Genomic DNA, 19509 nt, shown 5'->3' with positions numbered 1-19509 from the left:
TAGCATTCTGTGTTGTTTGTACTGGTGTCTGCTATGCTTGTTATTCACTGTCAGTATTCAGTTACAATTAAGAGAGCAAACAGTACAGTAAAAAATGAATTTAAAAGAAAACAAGCATCAAGCAAAGATATATAAAAAATACAACCATTTATCAATTTCATATAAATCAATTTCAAATGTGCTTTCCTGAATGCAAAATAAAAGAAGAAATTAAAAGAGCAGTTAATTAAACAGTGATATCAATTAAAAGTAAAGATGACGAAGAGTATGAAACTGGTTGAAACAAAAACCTGAAGCCACAGGGGGCCCACAGGACTGAACTTGAGAGTATATTTTACACTGTTACAAGCAAAAGCATCTCTGCATTAAAGGAATACTCACCAAAAATCATATTTCTTTTATCTGTTACTTAGTCCATGTTTCTTGTGGTGATTGCCAAGAAAAAATTTAATCTCATGTTTTAATGGAGAATTGACACTGCAAAGTTGTTGATAGATCACACCCAATGATTACCAAAATTGGATAACAGCAAACGACATTAGAATGGCCATGAAAAAATATCACATTACTTACATAATCCATGTCACTTATCTAGTATATGCTCAAGAGGTGAAAACACATGTAATTTTTGCTAAAATATTGTTAAATAAATAGCACTGTTGCACAGTGGTTAGCACTGCTGTCTCGCAGTTAGGAGACCAGGGTTCTCTTCCTGCGTCCTCTCTGCGTGTAGTTTGCATGTTCTCCCTGTGTCTGCGTGGGTTTCCTTCAGGTACTCAGGTTTCCTCCCACAGTCCAAAGACATGCAGGTTAGGTGCATTGGCGATTCTAAATTGTTCCTAATGTGTGCTTGGTGTGTGAGTGTGTGTTCGCCCTGTGGTAGGCTGGCACCCTGCCCGGGGTTTGTTTCCTGCCTTGCACCCTGTATTGGCTGGGATTGGCTCCAGCAGACCCCTGTGACCCTCTAGTTAGGATATAACGGGATAATGGATGGATACTTCCATAAAATCCAAGCAATACACAAACAGGAAGTGTGTTCACAGGATTGATCTTTCCAAATGAAGGCAAAAGTCTCAACTGATGAATAAGGGGAAGATGCAGATCTTTCAGTATTTAATGTTGATATTGAGATATCTTTTAATACTGTCCTTTTGTGACTGTACTGTAATTATTTATTTTAGGTAGCCTTAATTGGCTTTGTCTCTCTCACAGTCCCTTAGTGAGATTTACTGTGTTATCTCACTCTTAGTTGCCCACCAGTGCAGCTGCAGCTGCTTCAGTACCACTCTTCAGTTGTTTGATCATCTCTCCTTCTCTCTCTCCCTCACACACACACACACCTCTGCATGGCTTCTCAGGACGTTTCCACCATTACTGACAGCTTGTTGCTTCCAGCTCTATGTGGTCCTACCACAATTTTCATACCATAAACGCCACTGATAAAAATCATTTTCCATAACATTTCATAATGAAGAATTATATCACAGTTAATTGAATTCTGCAATGGATTAAGCAGGTCTGAAAATCTGTTATGAACTGGTTGTCTGGGCAAGATTGTTCACAAATACAGTAAGTTTGGGCATAGAATCAGTTTGTAAGTGAAGCCACCGTGTATTTTTTTTATCTCTGATTTCTTCCCATATTGCCCATCATTGGCTTTGTAGGTCTGGCATTTTCAGTCTGAGAGCAGTTGTTTGTCTTTAAACTGAGTTAAAAAAGGCATTTAATCATATTCTTGAATTAAAGCAAAAACTATTTATTAAAAGAAATACAATAAAAAATCTCCAGAAAACATTCCACTTTGAATTAAATCAGAGCATTCAGCTCCCTGTATATTAAATAAAGGGTAGGCACTGTGACAGAGACAACAAGTAGGCTGTTCTTTCTTCCCTGGCTGGATGCAGTTTGTAACAAATCCTCCCTTCCTTATGGCAGAATAGCAAGTCTTGGCAGAGAGGTCTGTAATGTGGCTCCTTCTTGAGGAGTTCATCTGGCTCTCGATGATATTGCTGATAAAAGACCACTGATTCTGAAGGAGACCTTGAGTGCTTAAAAGCTTGATTGATTCTAATTTGCACCCGGTGTCTCAAGTGAGAATGTTTTACGGGATTTTCCTGTTGTGGACGATAGCTGTTTACATTTCTTCCTGCTTAAGCAAAAATGTTCTTAAAATTTATTTTTTTGTTTTAGAATCCTTCCCAACCAATAATAGTAAGCATCTGCAGTGTTACTCCAAAACTGCCACCCACAACCTATAAGCAAGTTACAGCAAAGAGAGAGAGATGAATAAATAAAATTAAGAGGAAAATTTCTAAATGAATGAAAAAAAAATCACTTCAACCAGCCACATATAGTGTGAATTTGTAGTATGGCTTCAAAATAAACAGCTCTTATATACAGTATGCTTGTTTTTTCCCACCATCACTTAATTCAAAAGCTGTACTTCTCAGTCATTACATCTGTGCACTGCCATTCAACCCTGGACTGGCACCCGCCATCCACTCATCACTGATATGATGGGTTCAACCTCTCTGACGTTGTGTTTGGATTAAGTGGGATTTAAAAATGAACATTTGAATTGAATTAAATTTTCTTGAATTTGAATTTGAAAATGAATGAATGTAAGATAGATTTTTCTCTGTGTTTTATGATCAACACTAGGACTAGGGAGTTGTACAGTATACGCCATTTTAGATGCAGTGAGAAGTCAAACAAGATGACACTTTTATTGGCTAACTAAAAAGATTACAATATGCAAGCTTTAGAGGCAACTCTGGCCCCTTCTTCAGGTAAGATGAAGATGGAGATATCTGAAGAAGGGTTGGACTTCTCATTGATTAACACTAGAGAAAGGTGTTGCTGTCATGTTTTTGAAAAGTTTCAGATTTGATTATCGGAGAGTCAGAACACTTAATATTGTTCTACATCTACACCTGGCACCCACTGCATGAGGTCAAAACTGTTACAAACAGGTTAATGTATTCCATTACAGATGACTGAGGCCTTGCAGTGGATTAAGTTTTTAAAATTAAAATGTCTGCCCATTTTTTCCAAATATATGTAAATGCAAAGATTTAAGTTATTCTTGTTTAAAGGAAACAGAAAAAAAGATACCATTGGATCAGCAATTTAGTACAGTTAACACACACCAAGGGTTACTCAAGCACTGAAAGAACTACCATAGAGAACATGTGTCATCACATGATTCCATGTTTTGTAGCTGTAAATACCATCTAGTTTTATTCTAGGGCCTTCTCAGAATGAATGAAGAATTGGTGACTGGGGGAATTTGAAAGCTGTTATGTGTGCATTAACATAACATTCTCACACACGTTGCATGAGCTGGACCCTATCACAGCAGCATCAGGAACAAGGCAGGGATCAGTTTTGAGCCATCTAGTGCTCATTCACAAGAGACCAACTTGCAGATAACCTAACACTGGAGTACCAGGAGAAAATCCTACAAGGACACCAACTGGACACGGCATTCAAACCCAAACTAGTGGACCTTTGAGACAACAGCACTAACAATTTTGCCACCATAACCCCCTCCCCAATCATTGTCTTCCATTTATGGCAATACGATGAGCTCCAAGATAGAATACAGTGATCCCTCGCTATATTGCGCTTCGACTTTCGCGGCTTCACTCCATCGCGGATTTTAAATGTAAGCATATCTAAATATATATCACGGATTTTTCGCTGGTTTGCGGATTTCTGTGGACAATGGGTCTTTTAATTTAAAGTACATGCTTCCTCAGTTTGTTTGCCCAGTTGATTTCATACAAGGGACGCTATTGGCGGATGGCTTAGAAGCTACCCAATCAGAGCATGTATTATGTATTAACTAAAACTCCTCAATGATATACGATGTGCTTCCCGAGCGGATTGTTTGCTTTTCTCGGTCTTTCTCTGACATTCTCTGCGCCTGACGGAGGGGGTGTGAGCAGAGGGGCTGTTTGCACAGAGGATATGGACGCTCCTCTAAGAAATGCCGCTTTATCACGGTGGCCCAAAAGCACGTATTGATTTTTTGATTGTTTGCTTTAATATCGCGCGCTCTCTCTGACGTTCTCTGCTCCTGAAGGAGGGGGTGTGAGCAGAGGGGCTGTTTGTTTAGAAGATACGGAGGCTACTCTAAAAAATGCTGAAAGACAACCTTCACATTGCTCCCTTCTTTGCGGCTGCTTTATCGCGGTGCTCATACTTAAAAGCCCAACAGCACGTATTGATTTTTTGATTGTTTGTTTTTCTGTGACGCTGGCTCTTTCTATCTCTCTGACATTCTCTGCTCCTGACGGCGCTCGTTTGAAGAGAAGATATGTTTGCATTTGTTTAATTGTGAGAAAGAACTGTCATCTCTATCTTGTCATGAAGCACAGTTTAAACTTTTGACTAAAGGGTGTTATTTCATGTCTAGAGGGCTCTAATAATGTTAACAGTGTGGGAGAGTTTATAAGGGCTTAAAATATATAAATATAACCATACAAACATATGGTTTCTACTTCGCGGATTTTCACCTATCGCGGGGGGTTCTGGAACGCAACCCCCGCGATCGAGGAGGGATTACTGTAGTATGATGGTCTGTCAGGAATAAGCAGCAACAAAACATACAACAGTATTTACATAATGTCATGTTTTCATCAGAAACTTTAAAGTTTTTCCTTGAAGCAACATATAACATTTTCAAATCCACTTAATGCAGGAATCCGTTCTTAATAAGTCACCAATCCATTGCGTACCTCTCTTTTGAAGTGTACATTATAACTAAATATTTTTAAATTGAAAAATTTAAACAACTAAATGCTTATTGTAGTTTAATGATGGCGATATAGCCAAGTGATTGCCTAGTCACTGATTGGGTAGATTTTGCTAACATTCCCTGTCTTTGTGTAGGTTTTCTCCATGTAGTTAATTTTACCTCTTGGATCCCAAAGACATGGCTTTTGAGTTAACTTCTGGTCTTGTGTGAGTGAGTGTAGGTGTGCTGTGCAGTGGATTAGCATTCTGGTTCAATCATGGAACATCTGCCGTACAACCAATGCTGAACCCAGAATAAGTAGGTTCAGAAAACAAATGGATAAATTTTAATTGTAATTTATTTGTTTGAATAATTAAGTTTATGTTAAGTAGCTTCAGACTGCTTAAACCTTGGAGTGGCTTTGTTACCACGTGTGATCACAACACTGCAGATCTACACTATAGAACTGCAAAGATATTAGCTTCAGTTTTACAGCTTCTGCTTTGTTGAGATGGCTCACAAATGTTATTTCTCTAGGAAGTCACTTTTTTCATAGATACCAGCAATGGTTTACAAATATTAATGGTAACACAGTGTGACCAGAATAATATTCTATTAAATTTCTACAGGTCGCACTGGGCAAGCAGTTGCAGTTAGAGCTAAGGTGTTTGGCTTCAATGTAATCTTCTATGATCCCTATTTGCAAGATGGCCTGGAACGATCCCTGGGAGTTCAACGTGTCTACACTCTACAGGACCTACTTTATCAGAGTGACTGCGTCTCACTGCACTGCAACCTCAATGAGCACAACCATCACTTAATCAACGACTTCACTATCAAACAGGTAAATGCTTAAGTGTACCATTTTTTATTTCATTTCCATTACATGTTATTTGACTAGTTTATTTTGTTATTACTTCACCGAAAAAAGCAAGTAGAGAGTGCATTAATGAACGTAATGGGTAGGAAAAAGAATGGAAGTAAAACTCCACAGAAATACATTTCTTTACATTTCTCAAAAGTAAGTTATATTGCATAGTGGAATCAAAAAATATTTGGATCCCTTCGCTTTATTGTGTTGCAGATTTCACTTTAAGTGGATATATTTGCCATTCTTGCCCATCAGGCTACACTCAAAAACCTATAATGAAAAGCTTCCAAATATATTGAGAATCAAAAACTGAACTCTCTCATTTACAGTCATATGAAAAAGTTTGGAAACCCTTCAGCTTGCATAATAACTTACTCTGCTTTCAACAAAAAAGATAACAATGGTATGTCTTTCATTTCCTAGGAACATCTGAGTACTGGGATGTTTTCTGAACAAAGATTTTTAGTGAGTTTCCTCCAGGTGCTCCAGTTTCCTCCCACAGTCCAAAGACATGCAGGTTAGGTACATTGGTGATTCTAAATTGCCCCTAGTGCGTGCTTGGTGTGTGTGTGTGCACGCCCCGCGGTGGTCTGGCACCCTGCCCGGGGTTTGTTTCCTGTCTTGCGCCCTGTGTTGGCTGGGATTGGCTCCAGCAGACCCCCGTGACCCTGTAGTTAGGATGTAGCGGGTTGGATAATGGACAAATGGATGGATTTTTTTAGTGAAGCAGTATTTAATTGAATGAAATTAAATCAAATGTGAAAAACTCGCTGTGCCAAAATTTGGGTTGTTTGCTCTGGAATGGCCGTCTTGAAAATCGTCATGGGATGATTTGAAGCAGGCTGTCCATGATCGGCAGCCATCAAATTTAACTGAACTGGAGAGATTTTGTATGGAAGAATGGTCAAAAATACCTCCATCCAGAATCCAGACACTCATCAAAGGCTTATAGGAGGTGTCTAGAGGCTGTTATATTTGCAAAAGGATGCTCAACTAAGTATTGATGTAATATCTCTGTTGGGGTGCCCAAATTTATACACCTGTCTAATTTTGTTATGATGCATATTGCATATTTTCCGTTAATCCAATAAACATAATGTCACTGCTGAAATACTACTGCTTCCATAAGGCATGTCATCTTTAATGTCATCTTTTAATAGGAAGTTGGTACTTTGAAAGCTCAGCCAATGATAAACAAAAATCCAAAGAATTAAGAGGGTTCCCAAACTTTTTCATATGACTGTATATGAGAACCCAGACCCTTTGCTGTGGCACTCCAGGTTTTGGCCAATTTTATCCCATTTGCTCTAATCGTTCTTGAGATGTGTTTAGAATATGATTAGAGTGTACCTGTGTCAAACTGAATTGATTGGACACCATTTAGAAAGGCATGCACTTGTGTGTATGAGGTCCCATAATTATCACATGCATGCCTGTTAGGATAAAAAACAAGCCATGCATTCCAAGGAACTCCCTGTAGACAGACCTCTGTGAGTTGACATATAAACGAGGGCAACCATTTATACAGGTTTGCTGTTCCCACAAAAGACAGTGACCCCCAACAGTGGTGAAATAAAAGAAGTTTGGAACCACTTGGATTCTTCCTAGAGCTGGCCATCAAGCCAAACCACATAACCTGGCAAGAAGGCATTGTCCAAGGAGATGACCAAGAACCCAATGGTCACTCTAAAAGAGCTTTAGAAGTCCTTTGCCAAAATGCAAGAATCTGTTGGAAGGACGCCCATCTTAGCAGCATTTCATCAGTCAGACATTTCTGGTAAAGCGGATAGATGAAAGTCTTTCTTGAGTAAAAGGCATGTGAGAGCTCACCTGCAGTTTGTCAAACAACTTTTAAATGATTCTCAGAGAATGAGGAAAAAGATTCTCTGGCCTGATGAGACTAAAATCCAACTATGTGGGCAGAAGTGTGAACACTGCTTCCTTGGCTCTGGCTCCCCTGCCAACCAATTACAAATCTCTGTTTAGAAAACAAATGGATGACTGGAGTGGATTTTTTGCCTTATTTTCATCTGCGGTGGTGTGATTCACAAGCACTACAGTTAGCACTTACTTTTCCTATTTTTTTAAACCAGCATTTTCCATTAAAAGGTCATCACGGTGATATTTAAAGGAATACTCTACCGAACAATTATATATTTTATATATTCTACTTACCCCATGTAGTTTGTAGTAGTGGCCAAGAAAAATCTTTAGTCTCATGTTTTCATGCAGAATGGAGTCCAGATATGTTTAGAAGTTGGAACCCAATGACGAAAAATACTGTACAAAGGAAAACAATGTAAAAACAGACCAAAAAATCTCACATTACTTGTTTAACATAATCTGCAAGTCAGTTATCCAGTTTAATGCTCAAAGCCTGCAAAACACATGCTTTTTACTAAAATAATGTTAAATAAATATACTTTCAACATAATCTGGGAACATCATAAACTGGAAACTAAAGCCTCAAGGGAAAGAGTTTTTGAACTGAAGACAGGACTCTTGACCAACGAATGAGGGGGAGAGGCAGGTCCTCCAATCAAAAAGTCATTTCCATGAGGCTTCAGTTTCCCATTTATAACATGCACCAATTATTCTGGAAGTATATACTTAACATTATTTAGCATTAAAGCATGCATTCTGCACATTTTGAGCATTTGATAGGGTAATTGACCTGTGGATGTGAATGATTTAGCACAAGTAATGTGAGATTTTTTTTCTCCATGGACATTTTTCACATCATTTGCCATTGTACAGCATTGGTCACAACTGACTTCTGTTACATCAAGTTTTTTCTCTCCATTCTGAAACGTGAAACATGAAAACATCAGATGAAAAATTTGACTTGGCCAACACTACAAACTACATGAGGTGGATAACTTATAAAAAAATATCATTACAAAGATATCAGTGTTCCTTTAATGTGAATAAAATATGTATTATAAAATTAAATTATTTACCCATGCACCCTTTATAATACTGAATGTCATAATTTTTCTTTTTAGTTGATGTTTTGAATGTAGCATATTGAAGGATTAATGAATTAGGGACAAAATTAAATATTTAAGTAGCTGCATAACAACATATAATTTTAATTAAAATAAATGAAGGCACTCCAAGATGATATCCCAAGCAAATGATTTAAACCTAATGCCAGATGCACCCATGTGAGTGTAGAGGTGTGCCAAGTAAGGCCTGGCACCCTTTCTGGGGTTGGTTCACATCATGTTCTGGATGCTGCAAGGATTTGGCATCATCTTTTCTACGACTCCAATCTGGGTAAGGAGTATAAAATGGATGGTGTAAAGGGGTATCCAAGTTTGACTCAAATGTATTTTTCATAGGTATTTTCTTAATTTGCATGATTACATATGTGCAAAAGAAAAATTTTTAAACTACCCACTAACATAGCTACAGCATTTTGGCTTCTGATCTGGTATTTCACCTCTTCTCATTGTCCTGCTGCAGATGAGACAAGGTGCTTTCCTGGTGAACTCTGCACGAGGAGGGCTTGTGGATGAGAAGGCCTTGGCCCAGGCTTTGAAAGAAGGAAGGATACGGGGAGCGGCACTAGACGTGCATGAGACTGAACCTTTTAGGTGAGACTTTAAATAGCTAAGATGTTGAAAGGTGGGGAGATCAGATATAATTTTAAAGAAGGACAGATTCATTGTAAAAGGTCTGAGAAAGGGGCTTCTGGTAGTCCGTAAGATGTTGGGTTTTAGTTTCAATGTTGAAAGTGAGTTGCATATTTCTATTAAGCTGTGTACAATTTGAAATTGTAGTACAACATGTCTAGCTCAGAGTCATGAATTTTTTTTCCTAAAAACTATGCATTTAGTTTTACTTGCATATTGGTAACAAAATCTATATTAAAAGTAAAAAAACATATCAGGAGTTCAGCCTCCATGTGACAAAAGCTGAAATTTCATTAAGAATGTGTTAAAATCATAATATGCATTGTAATCACAGTAAGCCACATAACAATTTGCAATATGTAGCACTTGATGTATGGTATTCATTGGCATGTATAATGAGGTTCATGGGCAGAAACCTTCATTTTTTTTTGGCTACCTGACTGATGCTTATTTGAGGCCTAGTCTTTTGGAAATTCAAATATGTCTAAATAGAACACAAAATGAGACAAAACAATACAATAAAACTGTTATACAAGTTACTGTAATTGATCTGTGGTCTTAGGTGAGATTCCACATTGGCTACTAGAAAGCTCTGTGCACACTGAAGGTGTCCTCCCATCAACCCCAGCAAAATCCTGCAGCTTTTGGTTTGCCTCCTCCCATTAGAACTCCTATTCCTGATATGCCATGTAGCCTCTGTTTTAAGTTGGACCTGCGACAATACACATGCAAAAAAAAAATGATGAAATTGTTTTTTGTGGATTGGTGAACAAACAAACAGCTTACAGATTTACACACACATACACACACACACATATATATATATATATATATATATATATATATATATATATATATATATACATATATATATATATATATATATATATATATATATATATATTGTCACAATAACGAGACATATGAGTCATGAAAAAGGTTTTGGGGCAGCCACCCATATAATTGAGTTCCTGGCTGCAAAGTCGATCAAATGAATAAAGCACTGCTGTGCACAAACCGAGTCCAAAACAGAACTGAGGGACTAGGGAAAATGTAGGTTTTTAAAGGGGAAGACAGAAAGTGAGATCATAGGGATCGTGCTCATGGTCGTTAGCCATTGGTTCGAGTCCGGATGTGACATCACAGGGCCTGGCGAGGTCTTCTTCCATAGGCTTGGTCCCGGAAGTGACATCAAGAGAGTCAGGTGGGATTTTCCGTGAATGGTCTACAGGAAAGGGAGAAAAAGAGTCAGTGCACTCTGCCACATCCCAGCATGCTTTGGAACTGCCCTTACTCAAACCGTTTAGCTGCCTCCCATGTGCACGTGTGTGACTATATATACATTTATTATATATTCATTTATAACAGTAAAACAGAAAGTTAATGTAGCAGACATATTTCCTTTTAAAGGTAACATGAGGAAAATACAATACTTTTAACATGAAAGGTTTTGAAATTGTTTATATTGGTCAATGCCCATAAAAGAAGGGAAGTATTTTAATAAAAAAAACATTTTGGAACTTAATGGTTGTTAGCATGTCTGCGCAATAAAGATGAGCAGTAGTGAGGTCACTAAAATATGGTAAAACACTTAGCTCTCCTGTCTCCATCATTTCTGAACATACATGTGGTAAATGCTTCTTATTTCATGGTAGGTTGATGTTTCGTAACCACAAGATGCTCTTGTAGCCACATTAGCCCAGGGACTTTGCTGAGTAAAACCACAAGCTGATACCTGATCTTCATGCTGATTTTTCAATGCACAAATGTTTATTACTTTTTGCTAATGCAGTAACACTGAACCAGCTTCATGTCGGGATTTCTTTTAAAAACTTCTGATTGACAAAGATGTTCATGCATGTCTTCTTGATTTTTAATTTTTTTTACATTTCATTGTGTGCAGTGAGATAACAGAAACACTGCACTTGTTTTTTTAACCATTTTATTGCATCCAGTGTTGGTGTGCACAGGGAGCCCTGTTATATGCAGATAGAATTAAGAGAAAGGCAGGACCGCAGTCCCAGGCTAATGCAAACTCCTGCTGCTACAGTTTAGCCTTGCGATGGCATGCTACAAAAACAAACAAGGAGTACTTTGGTGAAAGTGGAGGATGGCAGAAAAAAAATCCTATGAAGCAAGGCAAGGGAATTGGGTAGAGCGTAAATTGCACTGCATGACTGAGAGAAGCAGGTATTGTCAGGTTAAAAAACAAGAATTTTGTGCTAAAGAGATAAATTACGAATTTATAAAATGTGCCCCTAACTTGTATATATAGATAAAAAGAAATGCAAACTTGAGGAATCACAAAACAGTTTAGCTGAAGACTGATGTACTAGTTTAGCTGTAGCTGTGATTAGAGGATCCACTGTTAAAATGAAAACTTCACTATGAGTATCTTTCAAAAGCAAGAGCACCCTCATGTGTCAGGTTGTTGTTTTTTTTTTCTTCTTTATATAAATTCCACAACTAAAAAGTCCCAAACCACTGTCAACATATCAAAGTGTGTCACAGCACTGCAGTGTCATGCGGCCTGAGATACAGAATAAAATAAAAACAGTGAAAAAAAAGCCACCAACTTATAGGACCCAAAACTGGTATTTTGACTCTCAGACTCATCTGATGTGCGCAGATCATCATCCCATAACAAATAATAGTCCGTTTCTTTATCACTTTTCAAGGCCAGCTGATGTATATTTTAATTTGGTAATTTTAGTGACAGCTTTCCTGTTGTCCCCTGCGCTTATTATGTGCTATTGAGATATCACGACTGCAGCATTGCATTTACCCGAGCTTCAGCCTTTAGCAGTCGTTTCCCACACAAAGGCAGCAGAAGGCGCGTTTTTTTTTTATTATTATAATTTAACAGCTTCCTCCTGTTGAACAAAGCAAACTTCATGAATCTTGAGCAATTTCTCTCCTTTTACCCCCACCAAAGTGATACACCCAAGACATTTTCTTCTATCATGGCACCCCATCATACTGTTTCTCAAGTGGGCTAAGGAGTATAAACTTAAACCTTCCAGTCCATCTTTTTTGGTACAGTAGAAAAACCATCATCTTATTCTGCCAACACAGATGTCTTGGCTTCACTTTTTGGGTCGTTCCTTCTACATCACAATATCTTAAGCTGTGTAACTGCAGTGACATTTTAATGATTTCATACTTAAAACTGCAAAACAGAAATACCAACGTATTTTGACCCATTAACAGAGTTGTGGACAGCCTTTAAGAAGTGTCACGTTTAGATAGCAGGACTGCTTATCTGTTACCTAAACAAATGAGCTTGGCGGACTGAATGGTCTTCTCTTATTTGGTAAATTGTTTGTGTGGCTTTCAGTAGACCTGCCTTCCCAATAAATATGATCCATCCATCCATTCATCCATTTTCCAACCCACTGAATCCGAACACAGGGTCACGGGGGTCTGCTGGAGTCAATCCCAGCCAACACAAGGCATAAGGCAGGAACCAATCCTGGGCAGGGTGCCAACCCACCGCAGAATAAATATGATTTTTATGAATAATTGTTATTATTTAAACAAGCAAGTAGTTTAATTTTTTTCAAGGGTTTGAAACATGTTCTTGTAAAGAATCGCTCATTTTTATTTCCATTCCAAGCCTTTTCTACATTTGTACCTTATGATGAATTTTCTGTTGAGTTTGGACTTTGCCAATGCCCACCATCCTGTTTTGCCATTTCTTCTGCTTTGGCTCTGGCACAAACTATTCTGTTCTGGTTCATGACATCTCTAATTTCCTGCTAGATGTAATTTAGAGTTTTCAATGAAGCCAATACCAAAATCAAGACTATTGCTTTGTCATGAAAAATGGAGTTGCTCATTATGTCTTTTCCTTCCTAGTTGACTTTAGTTGAGACTATCCTTGCAGTGAGAAACATGACAGGTTTTCTCATTTCTTTTCAGCTTTGCCCAAGGACCCCTGAAAGATGCTCCTAATTTAATCTGTACACCGCACACTGCCTGGTATAGTGAGCAGGCATCACTGGAAATGAGAGAAGCCGCCGCCACGGAGATCAGGAGAGCCATCACTGGTATGCACTTTCTTTCTTTTTTTTTTCCATCGGAGACAGGGTTACATAATTGGAGTTCAAATTCCTTAAATGTAACATTTTTAAAGATGCACCTGAATGAAAGTCAGACTCTGTGTTGTAGTCTCAGGTACAATTGTTACAGCAAATTGAGCTGGACAGAAAGTCATTGCAGTGATTTGCTGATAAATTACTATGTCCAAGAAGTACTAAATCATTACAATTTGCAGTAATACAACCATATTGTAAACGCAGAGTTCATGTTTTTCAGTATAATCAGTCACAGTCACACTTGGGGAACTCATTGTATTGCTTGCATCCTTCATATTTTACAGTCACAGAGATCATATAACGTACCTGGTACTGTTTCAAGCAGCAGGAGAAGTGAACTGGTGTGACAAAAGCAGTACCAGGCACACGTTGCTCTCACATGCACTGTATGTCCCACTAACTTTTACTAGCGATCAGTTTTCCCATCAAGAATGACAATCAAATGAGTAAAAAGGAAAATACACAAAAAATGACAAGTTGAGGTGAACTCTCACAAGGAGAATTTGAAACAGTAAACTAATCCATAAGTTGCACAGGATGGTTCTTTTTTTAGGATAAAAAAAGTTTTAAAAATTGTCAGTGATTTTCAGTGAGAGCTTTTAAAATTTGAAAAATGTGTACAACAGGCTCCATTTAAAATAAAATCAAATAAGTGTAATTTTCTTAACAAATTTTTTCAAAGAATAAGTGTGCCAGTTTTCAAAAATACAAGTCCACTAAGAGTGGAGTTCTTTCATGTGGAGAGACAGACAGGCATGGCAGCAGAAGTCTATGCTTTTTGTGTTATATACAAACCTACCTGAATGTCACCTTTCTTTGTCTTTCCTTTCACGTAGACATTGTGTGCAGTATTTAATAATAAAAATGGTAAGAAACGTAACACAAAAGCAGCTATTCTGTTCAAAGACAGTCACTATGACAACACCACAGCTTATTTAGTAACAATAGGGCACTTCATATTTTGTGCCCAAAGTCAAGGAATGTTACCTTGCAAGAGCTTACAGCAGTGTTTTTTAACCTTTTTGCTGGAGTGGAACCCTGCGCGAATGGTTACCTTGCTCACGGACCCCTGTGCAGTTATCCACCAGTATGTCCTACATCATGGGACTTTTTCGGCAGAACCCGGGTTGAAAAACACTGGCTTACAGGGTGTAGAAACATAACAGGCTCTTGTGCAAGGAGATGTCATAAGTGGGATCCTACACAAATTAGTGCTGTGGCCACTGCTGCCTCTGTTATTATTTTAAGAAATATACTAAAAGCAAGCTAAATACTGTGCTGTAAATTGGCGCCACTACATTCCAGACTTGCCTCACTATGGGTATGAAAATCAAACTTTTTTATAAGTAAGTAAGAAGCAGTTTTAGACAGAGATAAAAACATTAGACGGCTCAAGCATCCAAAATACGGAATGCTGTGGGAAATTTTGATCTTCTTATCATAAGAAGGACAAAAGAATGCTTCAGGAAAAGCTCCATCACATTTTCCAGGACCAGAGTGCACCAGCGAGAAACACTGACTTGTGTACACAAAGAATTGTAGAAGTGTTTCACTGTCCAAGGGGCATATGTAAAATGGGGGCCGTCTGTTACCTCTCCTTTGTGCCTCTGCCCTTCTTGAATAAATGCAAGTTCACTTCACACAGAGTCCTGCAAAATGGATAGACTGAAAGTAGCAACTTTGGAACAGGGTGGGTGAAGGCAGGACACACTTGTAGCATCTTCATCGAGAACAAGACATGTGAGGCCAAAGCACCAAACAGAAGAGTTTTCATTAAAGAATAAAAACAGGAAAAACATGAGTAAAAAAAAAAAAGTACATCAGAGGATAAGATGAGCATAAACGACAAGACAACAATCCCCTAGTGCCCTTTGGAGCCTTCCTAGCATGGCTTCAAGTCTCTGACTGATAAGTCAGGCTGCTCATCCCGATTGTGCCTCAGTGGCTCTGCGGTTTGCTCTCAAACTCTGTCCACCCCTCCATTTTTGCACCCAGTTCGCTTCCCAGATCTACACTCGGGTGGCTTTTTAAAACTTTGCACGTTTCTAGTCATGCCCTGGAATTACCTCCCAAGATCAGAGGGTCTGTGTATGTGCTAAGGAATCGGCAGGGATGGAGCCTATTGGATACCTGCCTCCACAGGGCCTTCAGTAAATATTAACAGGCTTAGCCTTCCTTGTGAGAGATAGTCGGGCAACCCTGTTAAGTTCTTGTTTCTCTGACCTCTACAGATGTCCCATATTTAACATGGAGCATGCACGGATTCCCTTCCTTTGCTGTTTTTATACACAGAATTTAAGAGTTTGTTCATTTACACTGGCAAAGCAGTGTACTTTTAACTATCATATGCAGGCCTGACTCTCCCATATCACCCTCTCCCACATGAACCTTCCTTTTCCAGCTAGATCCTACACTACAACATACTGTCAAGTTATGGCAGGCCTCTTCTTATCTCATATCTTCATCTGTTCAAGTAATGGAAGTGTCTTGTCATTTAGAGTTTACATTAAATGTCTTTGGATTGTCATTTTTAGGTCGAATCCCAGACAGTCTCAGAAACTGCGTCAACAAAGAATTCTTTGTCACCACTACACCGTGGTCAGTAATGGATCAGCAAGTTGTTCATCCAGAGCTCAACGGGGCTGCTTACAGGTAGGGCAGTAGGTTTGGTTTGCTTTAAAGTTCAAGATGGCACAGTGCCGTTGTTAGAGCTATAGTCTAAAATTCCCAGGGGCATGGGATCAATTCCCAATCCATCCACTTGTCGCCAAAAAGCATAAGCAGTATTACACTCCATCGCATTTGGGAAGTCCAGGAGGGTGAGCCAAAAAGGGCCGATGCTCCATTCACTGCTGGTTCCTGCCCTATGCACAGTATTGCCAGAGTAAGCGTCAGCCTCATAATTTGGTCAATGAGGTGTGCTTAAAAAGTGGGTGGACAGGTAATCTAACTTTGTGTGGCAAGTGGGGAAAAATTAATTCAAAACAGACATTTCTGCCATGATTAATTTAATAAAAAAAGTTAATTAACTGTTATTAGTCAAATTAATTAGTTTATTAAATTATTCAATTAAATGTAATTAGTTTATTCATTATTAAATTATTAATTTAATTAGTTTCTTAATGTTTAGTTAATTGTTTTAGTTAATACCTTGTCCAACAACATTCAAGTTTTAACTTTGAAAATCCTGGAACTTCATGATGGTTTAGAGACACTTCCACTTTGTGGAGGCTGTAAATATAAAAAGCCAACTTGTTTCTCTATAGCTGCTCTTCGGGGTACAAAACTACATTTTGCCATTTTCCAAGAGGTGATGATGGCAGAGTGTGTTGTGATTTTATCTACTGTAGCATTGAAGGAAAAAATTTTGAAAAGCTGTATGAGGAGTCGTATGCACTATGGGAGGAGAACATGGCCACCGAGAGAGTGCATGAAGCAAGGCTGGAAAGAAGAGAGGTGACTGTGATTGGATGGACATGTAGAGTGTTATAGAAGGAGAGAAAGATGAAAGCTGCCACGTTAAGAGGTAGACTTGGTGTGGAGGTGAGAAGTGTTGGGCTGCAGACAAACAGACTAAGGGGGTTTGGGCATGTGAAATGAGAGGTGGAGAATGACTGAGGGTAGAGAAGCACTAAGATAAAGGTGGAGTAGATTAAGTCAAAGAAAACATTTTTGGAGGTGGAAGAAAAAAGACTTGGGGTGTGGCAGTGTGGTAAACTTAGAAAGTGGACATTGAACTGGTGATGATGATGAGGATTACAGTAGAAGATGAGCACACTGGGTAAGTCTATTGAAGATGGGCAGTCAGTAATGCAGAGTGCTTTAAAGAAAAGCAAAAGCTGCACATGCCACGTCATTTCATGTTTCTTCTCTTTTTAACAGGTACCCACCTGGAGTGGTAGGAGTGGCACCTGGGGGAATTCCAGGGGCAATAGAAGGCATGGTACCTGGGGGAGTGCCCGTCCCTCACAGCTTGCCAACTGTTACACACCCCTCTCAGACTCCATCACCGAACCAGCCGGCAAAACACGGGGAAAACAGAGAGCATCTGACTGAGCAATAGCAGCCGAAGTGAGCCGGTGACACGAGTGGGACCAAACAGACGTTAAACACATCCGTCAACATACACACAACTGGGAGCAGCAATGTGAATTTGTACTTTTTCTTTGTTGCATATCAGTTTGGTTTTTTAACAACTAAATGCCAGTTTTTTTGGACGTTTCTTTTTTGGATGTCCAGTGTTACCTTTTCACACACTAAACAAAGCAAAGATACACAAGCTGTGATGGAAGAACTTGCTTCCAGAACTCGGGCGAATGTTGACAATATTGCTGTGGGTTCTTTTGATTTCTAATCAACCTTTTCCCGGTCCTCATGTTAGTTAATGTGTTTTACATTTTTCATTAACTTTTTATTAACAAAACAGAAAGAAACAGACAAGAGTGTTTCTTTTGTTTCCTCCCAAAAACAAAGAGATCAGACATCTGGGAAAAGAACAAAACATACTCCTAATCCAGTGCAGCAGCAGCTGAACACCTGACCTTTGACTCTTTCCTGACCATCCTTGCCAAGTGTGAACCAAAAACTTCAGCAGGATGTATTGTCCCGTTTAGTAGGAGAGTGTGAGGGGTTGTGTGTGTGTGTGTGTGTGTGTGTGTATGTGTGCTCAAATACCATTTATGAGAACAACATGACGTGTTTTAGCACAAATGACATGGTCCTCGATTGGATGCCAGGGGAGGCCCTTATCAATAAAAGCTGAATTAGTTTATTTAAAAACGACAAGGAAGGTAGCCATTCCAATGGTAGAAAGCATCCCTCCAGCCATCCGGGAGATCTAAGATGGACTTAAGCTCCTGTTGGTCACAGTAACAAAAAATAAGACATGCAGAAAAACAGTAGAGGCCTTCAGTCTCCTACCCTGGAACGGAAGACACTTTTGATGAGGACACGTTGTTGCCAAAAGCGGACAGATATGGGATCAAGTCTAACTACAGGACTGCTCATGTTATACTTCATATTAATATGTGGAACATCTGGGCTGGAAAGGGTCAGACCCAACTGGATTTCTTCTTGACTCAGGAAACCACTTTTTGCAGATATTCTCTTCCCCTGACATTTGTCTGAACAAGATAAACACAAATAATAATGATGAAGAAAAAAGAAAAAAAACACAAGTTCAGAATCCTCACCTTTGTTTCTTCATTGTAATATTTTTTATATTAAAAAAAAAAAACATCCTGTGTTAGATGTTAAAAGAGTTTTGGAGAGTCCTGTTAGATTTGTATTACCTAGTTAAATGTTCTTATACTCAGTCTTCTGTGAAACATTTTTTGTTTTTTATTTTTCCTTTCTCTTTTTTTCCTTCATTTTGTTTTATCTCCGGCCAATGTGGCCCATGGGCACAAATCAGTGTATACTCGGAGGAAGCAGCGCCATCAGTGTGTGCCCCACCAATAGCAAGCAGCAGCTGCCAGCAGTACGTTTGGTTTTATTCGTGAGTATTTGTGTTTGTTTATTGTACAAGGTGGACATTTAGCATCCAGTGCAGTTCCAATAAAAAAAAAAAGAAACAAAAAGTACAATTCTAAAATCAAATGGTTTTCTCTTCAAACAAAGATTTGTTCCTGTCTGCCTTATTTCTTTACAAGTTTTGGGGATTTACCACCTCTGCTTGGCATCGCACAATTTGTACCAGTTTCCTACTTCTTTTTTCAGGTCTTGTCTTTTTGCCATACTAATGAACAGATTGTGAGACATTTTATTTTTCCACATAAACATTACTGATTTCTGCTGCTACTGCAATCTCATTGGAGGGCACCCTAAAGCAGACACTCTGCTCATCCCGACTGTTCTTTCTATCAGACAGACCACCTCTGAACAAACGTGTCTGCTGTTACTTTTATTCCACATGGTCAAGTGTAATAAAACTCTCTGGATGTCAGCTTTGTTACTGGTGGAGTTTCATTTCATTCAGGCATCGACTTCTGGGCTGATGCAGTGCTTCTCAAGGCCAGGCCAGGCGTTACCCCCAGCAGGTTTTTGTCCCATCCAACTTCTGCTCAAATAAGTGAGGTGGTGGGACTTGTGGGTCATTTAGTGTTTTTTTATGTTGGATTTCAAGGTTTTTATCATCCCGACTTTCCTTCTGCTTGTGTAGTC

General features: G+C 38.8%; 1 protein-coding gene across 13 annotated transcripts in view; it reads left to right on the top strand.

Moving 5' to 3' along the window:
• The window catches only part of LOC120539587 (C-terminal-binding protein 2), a 391023-nt gene extending 371732 nt beyond the window's left edge, over positions 1 to 19291 (top strand). For all 13 annotated transcript variants that reach the window (XM_039769855.1, XM_039769845.1, XM_039769816.1 and 10 more), the window contains 5 exons: positions 5371 to 5585; positions 9081 to 9211; positions 13172 to 13299; positions 15882 to 15999; positions 17230 to 19291. In XM_039769855.1, the coding sequence (XP_039625789.1) occupies positions 5371 to 5585; positions 9081 to 9211; positions 13172 to 13299; positions 15882 to 15999; positions 17230 to 17410 (773 nt within the window). In that variant the 3' untranslated portion in view covers positions 17411 to 19291. The remainder of the gene's footprint in view (positions 1 to 5370; positions 5586 to 9080; positions 9212 to 13171; positions 13300 to 15881; positions 16000 to 17229) is intronic.
• The last annotated feature ends 218 nt before the right edge of the window (positions 19292 to 19509 follow it).

This window comes from Polypterus senegalus, chromosome 1, assembly GCF_016835505.1.
Source record: "Polypterus senegalus isolate Bchr_013 chromosome 1, ASM1683550v1, whole genome shotgun sequence".
Taxonomy (NCBI): Eukaryota; Metazoa; Chordata; class Cladistia; order Polypteriformes; family Polypteridae; genus Polypterus; species Polypterus senegalus.
Note: the sequence above shows the minus strand (reverse complement) of the source record. Positions and strands in the feature narration are given on the sequence as shown.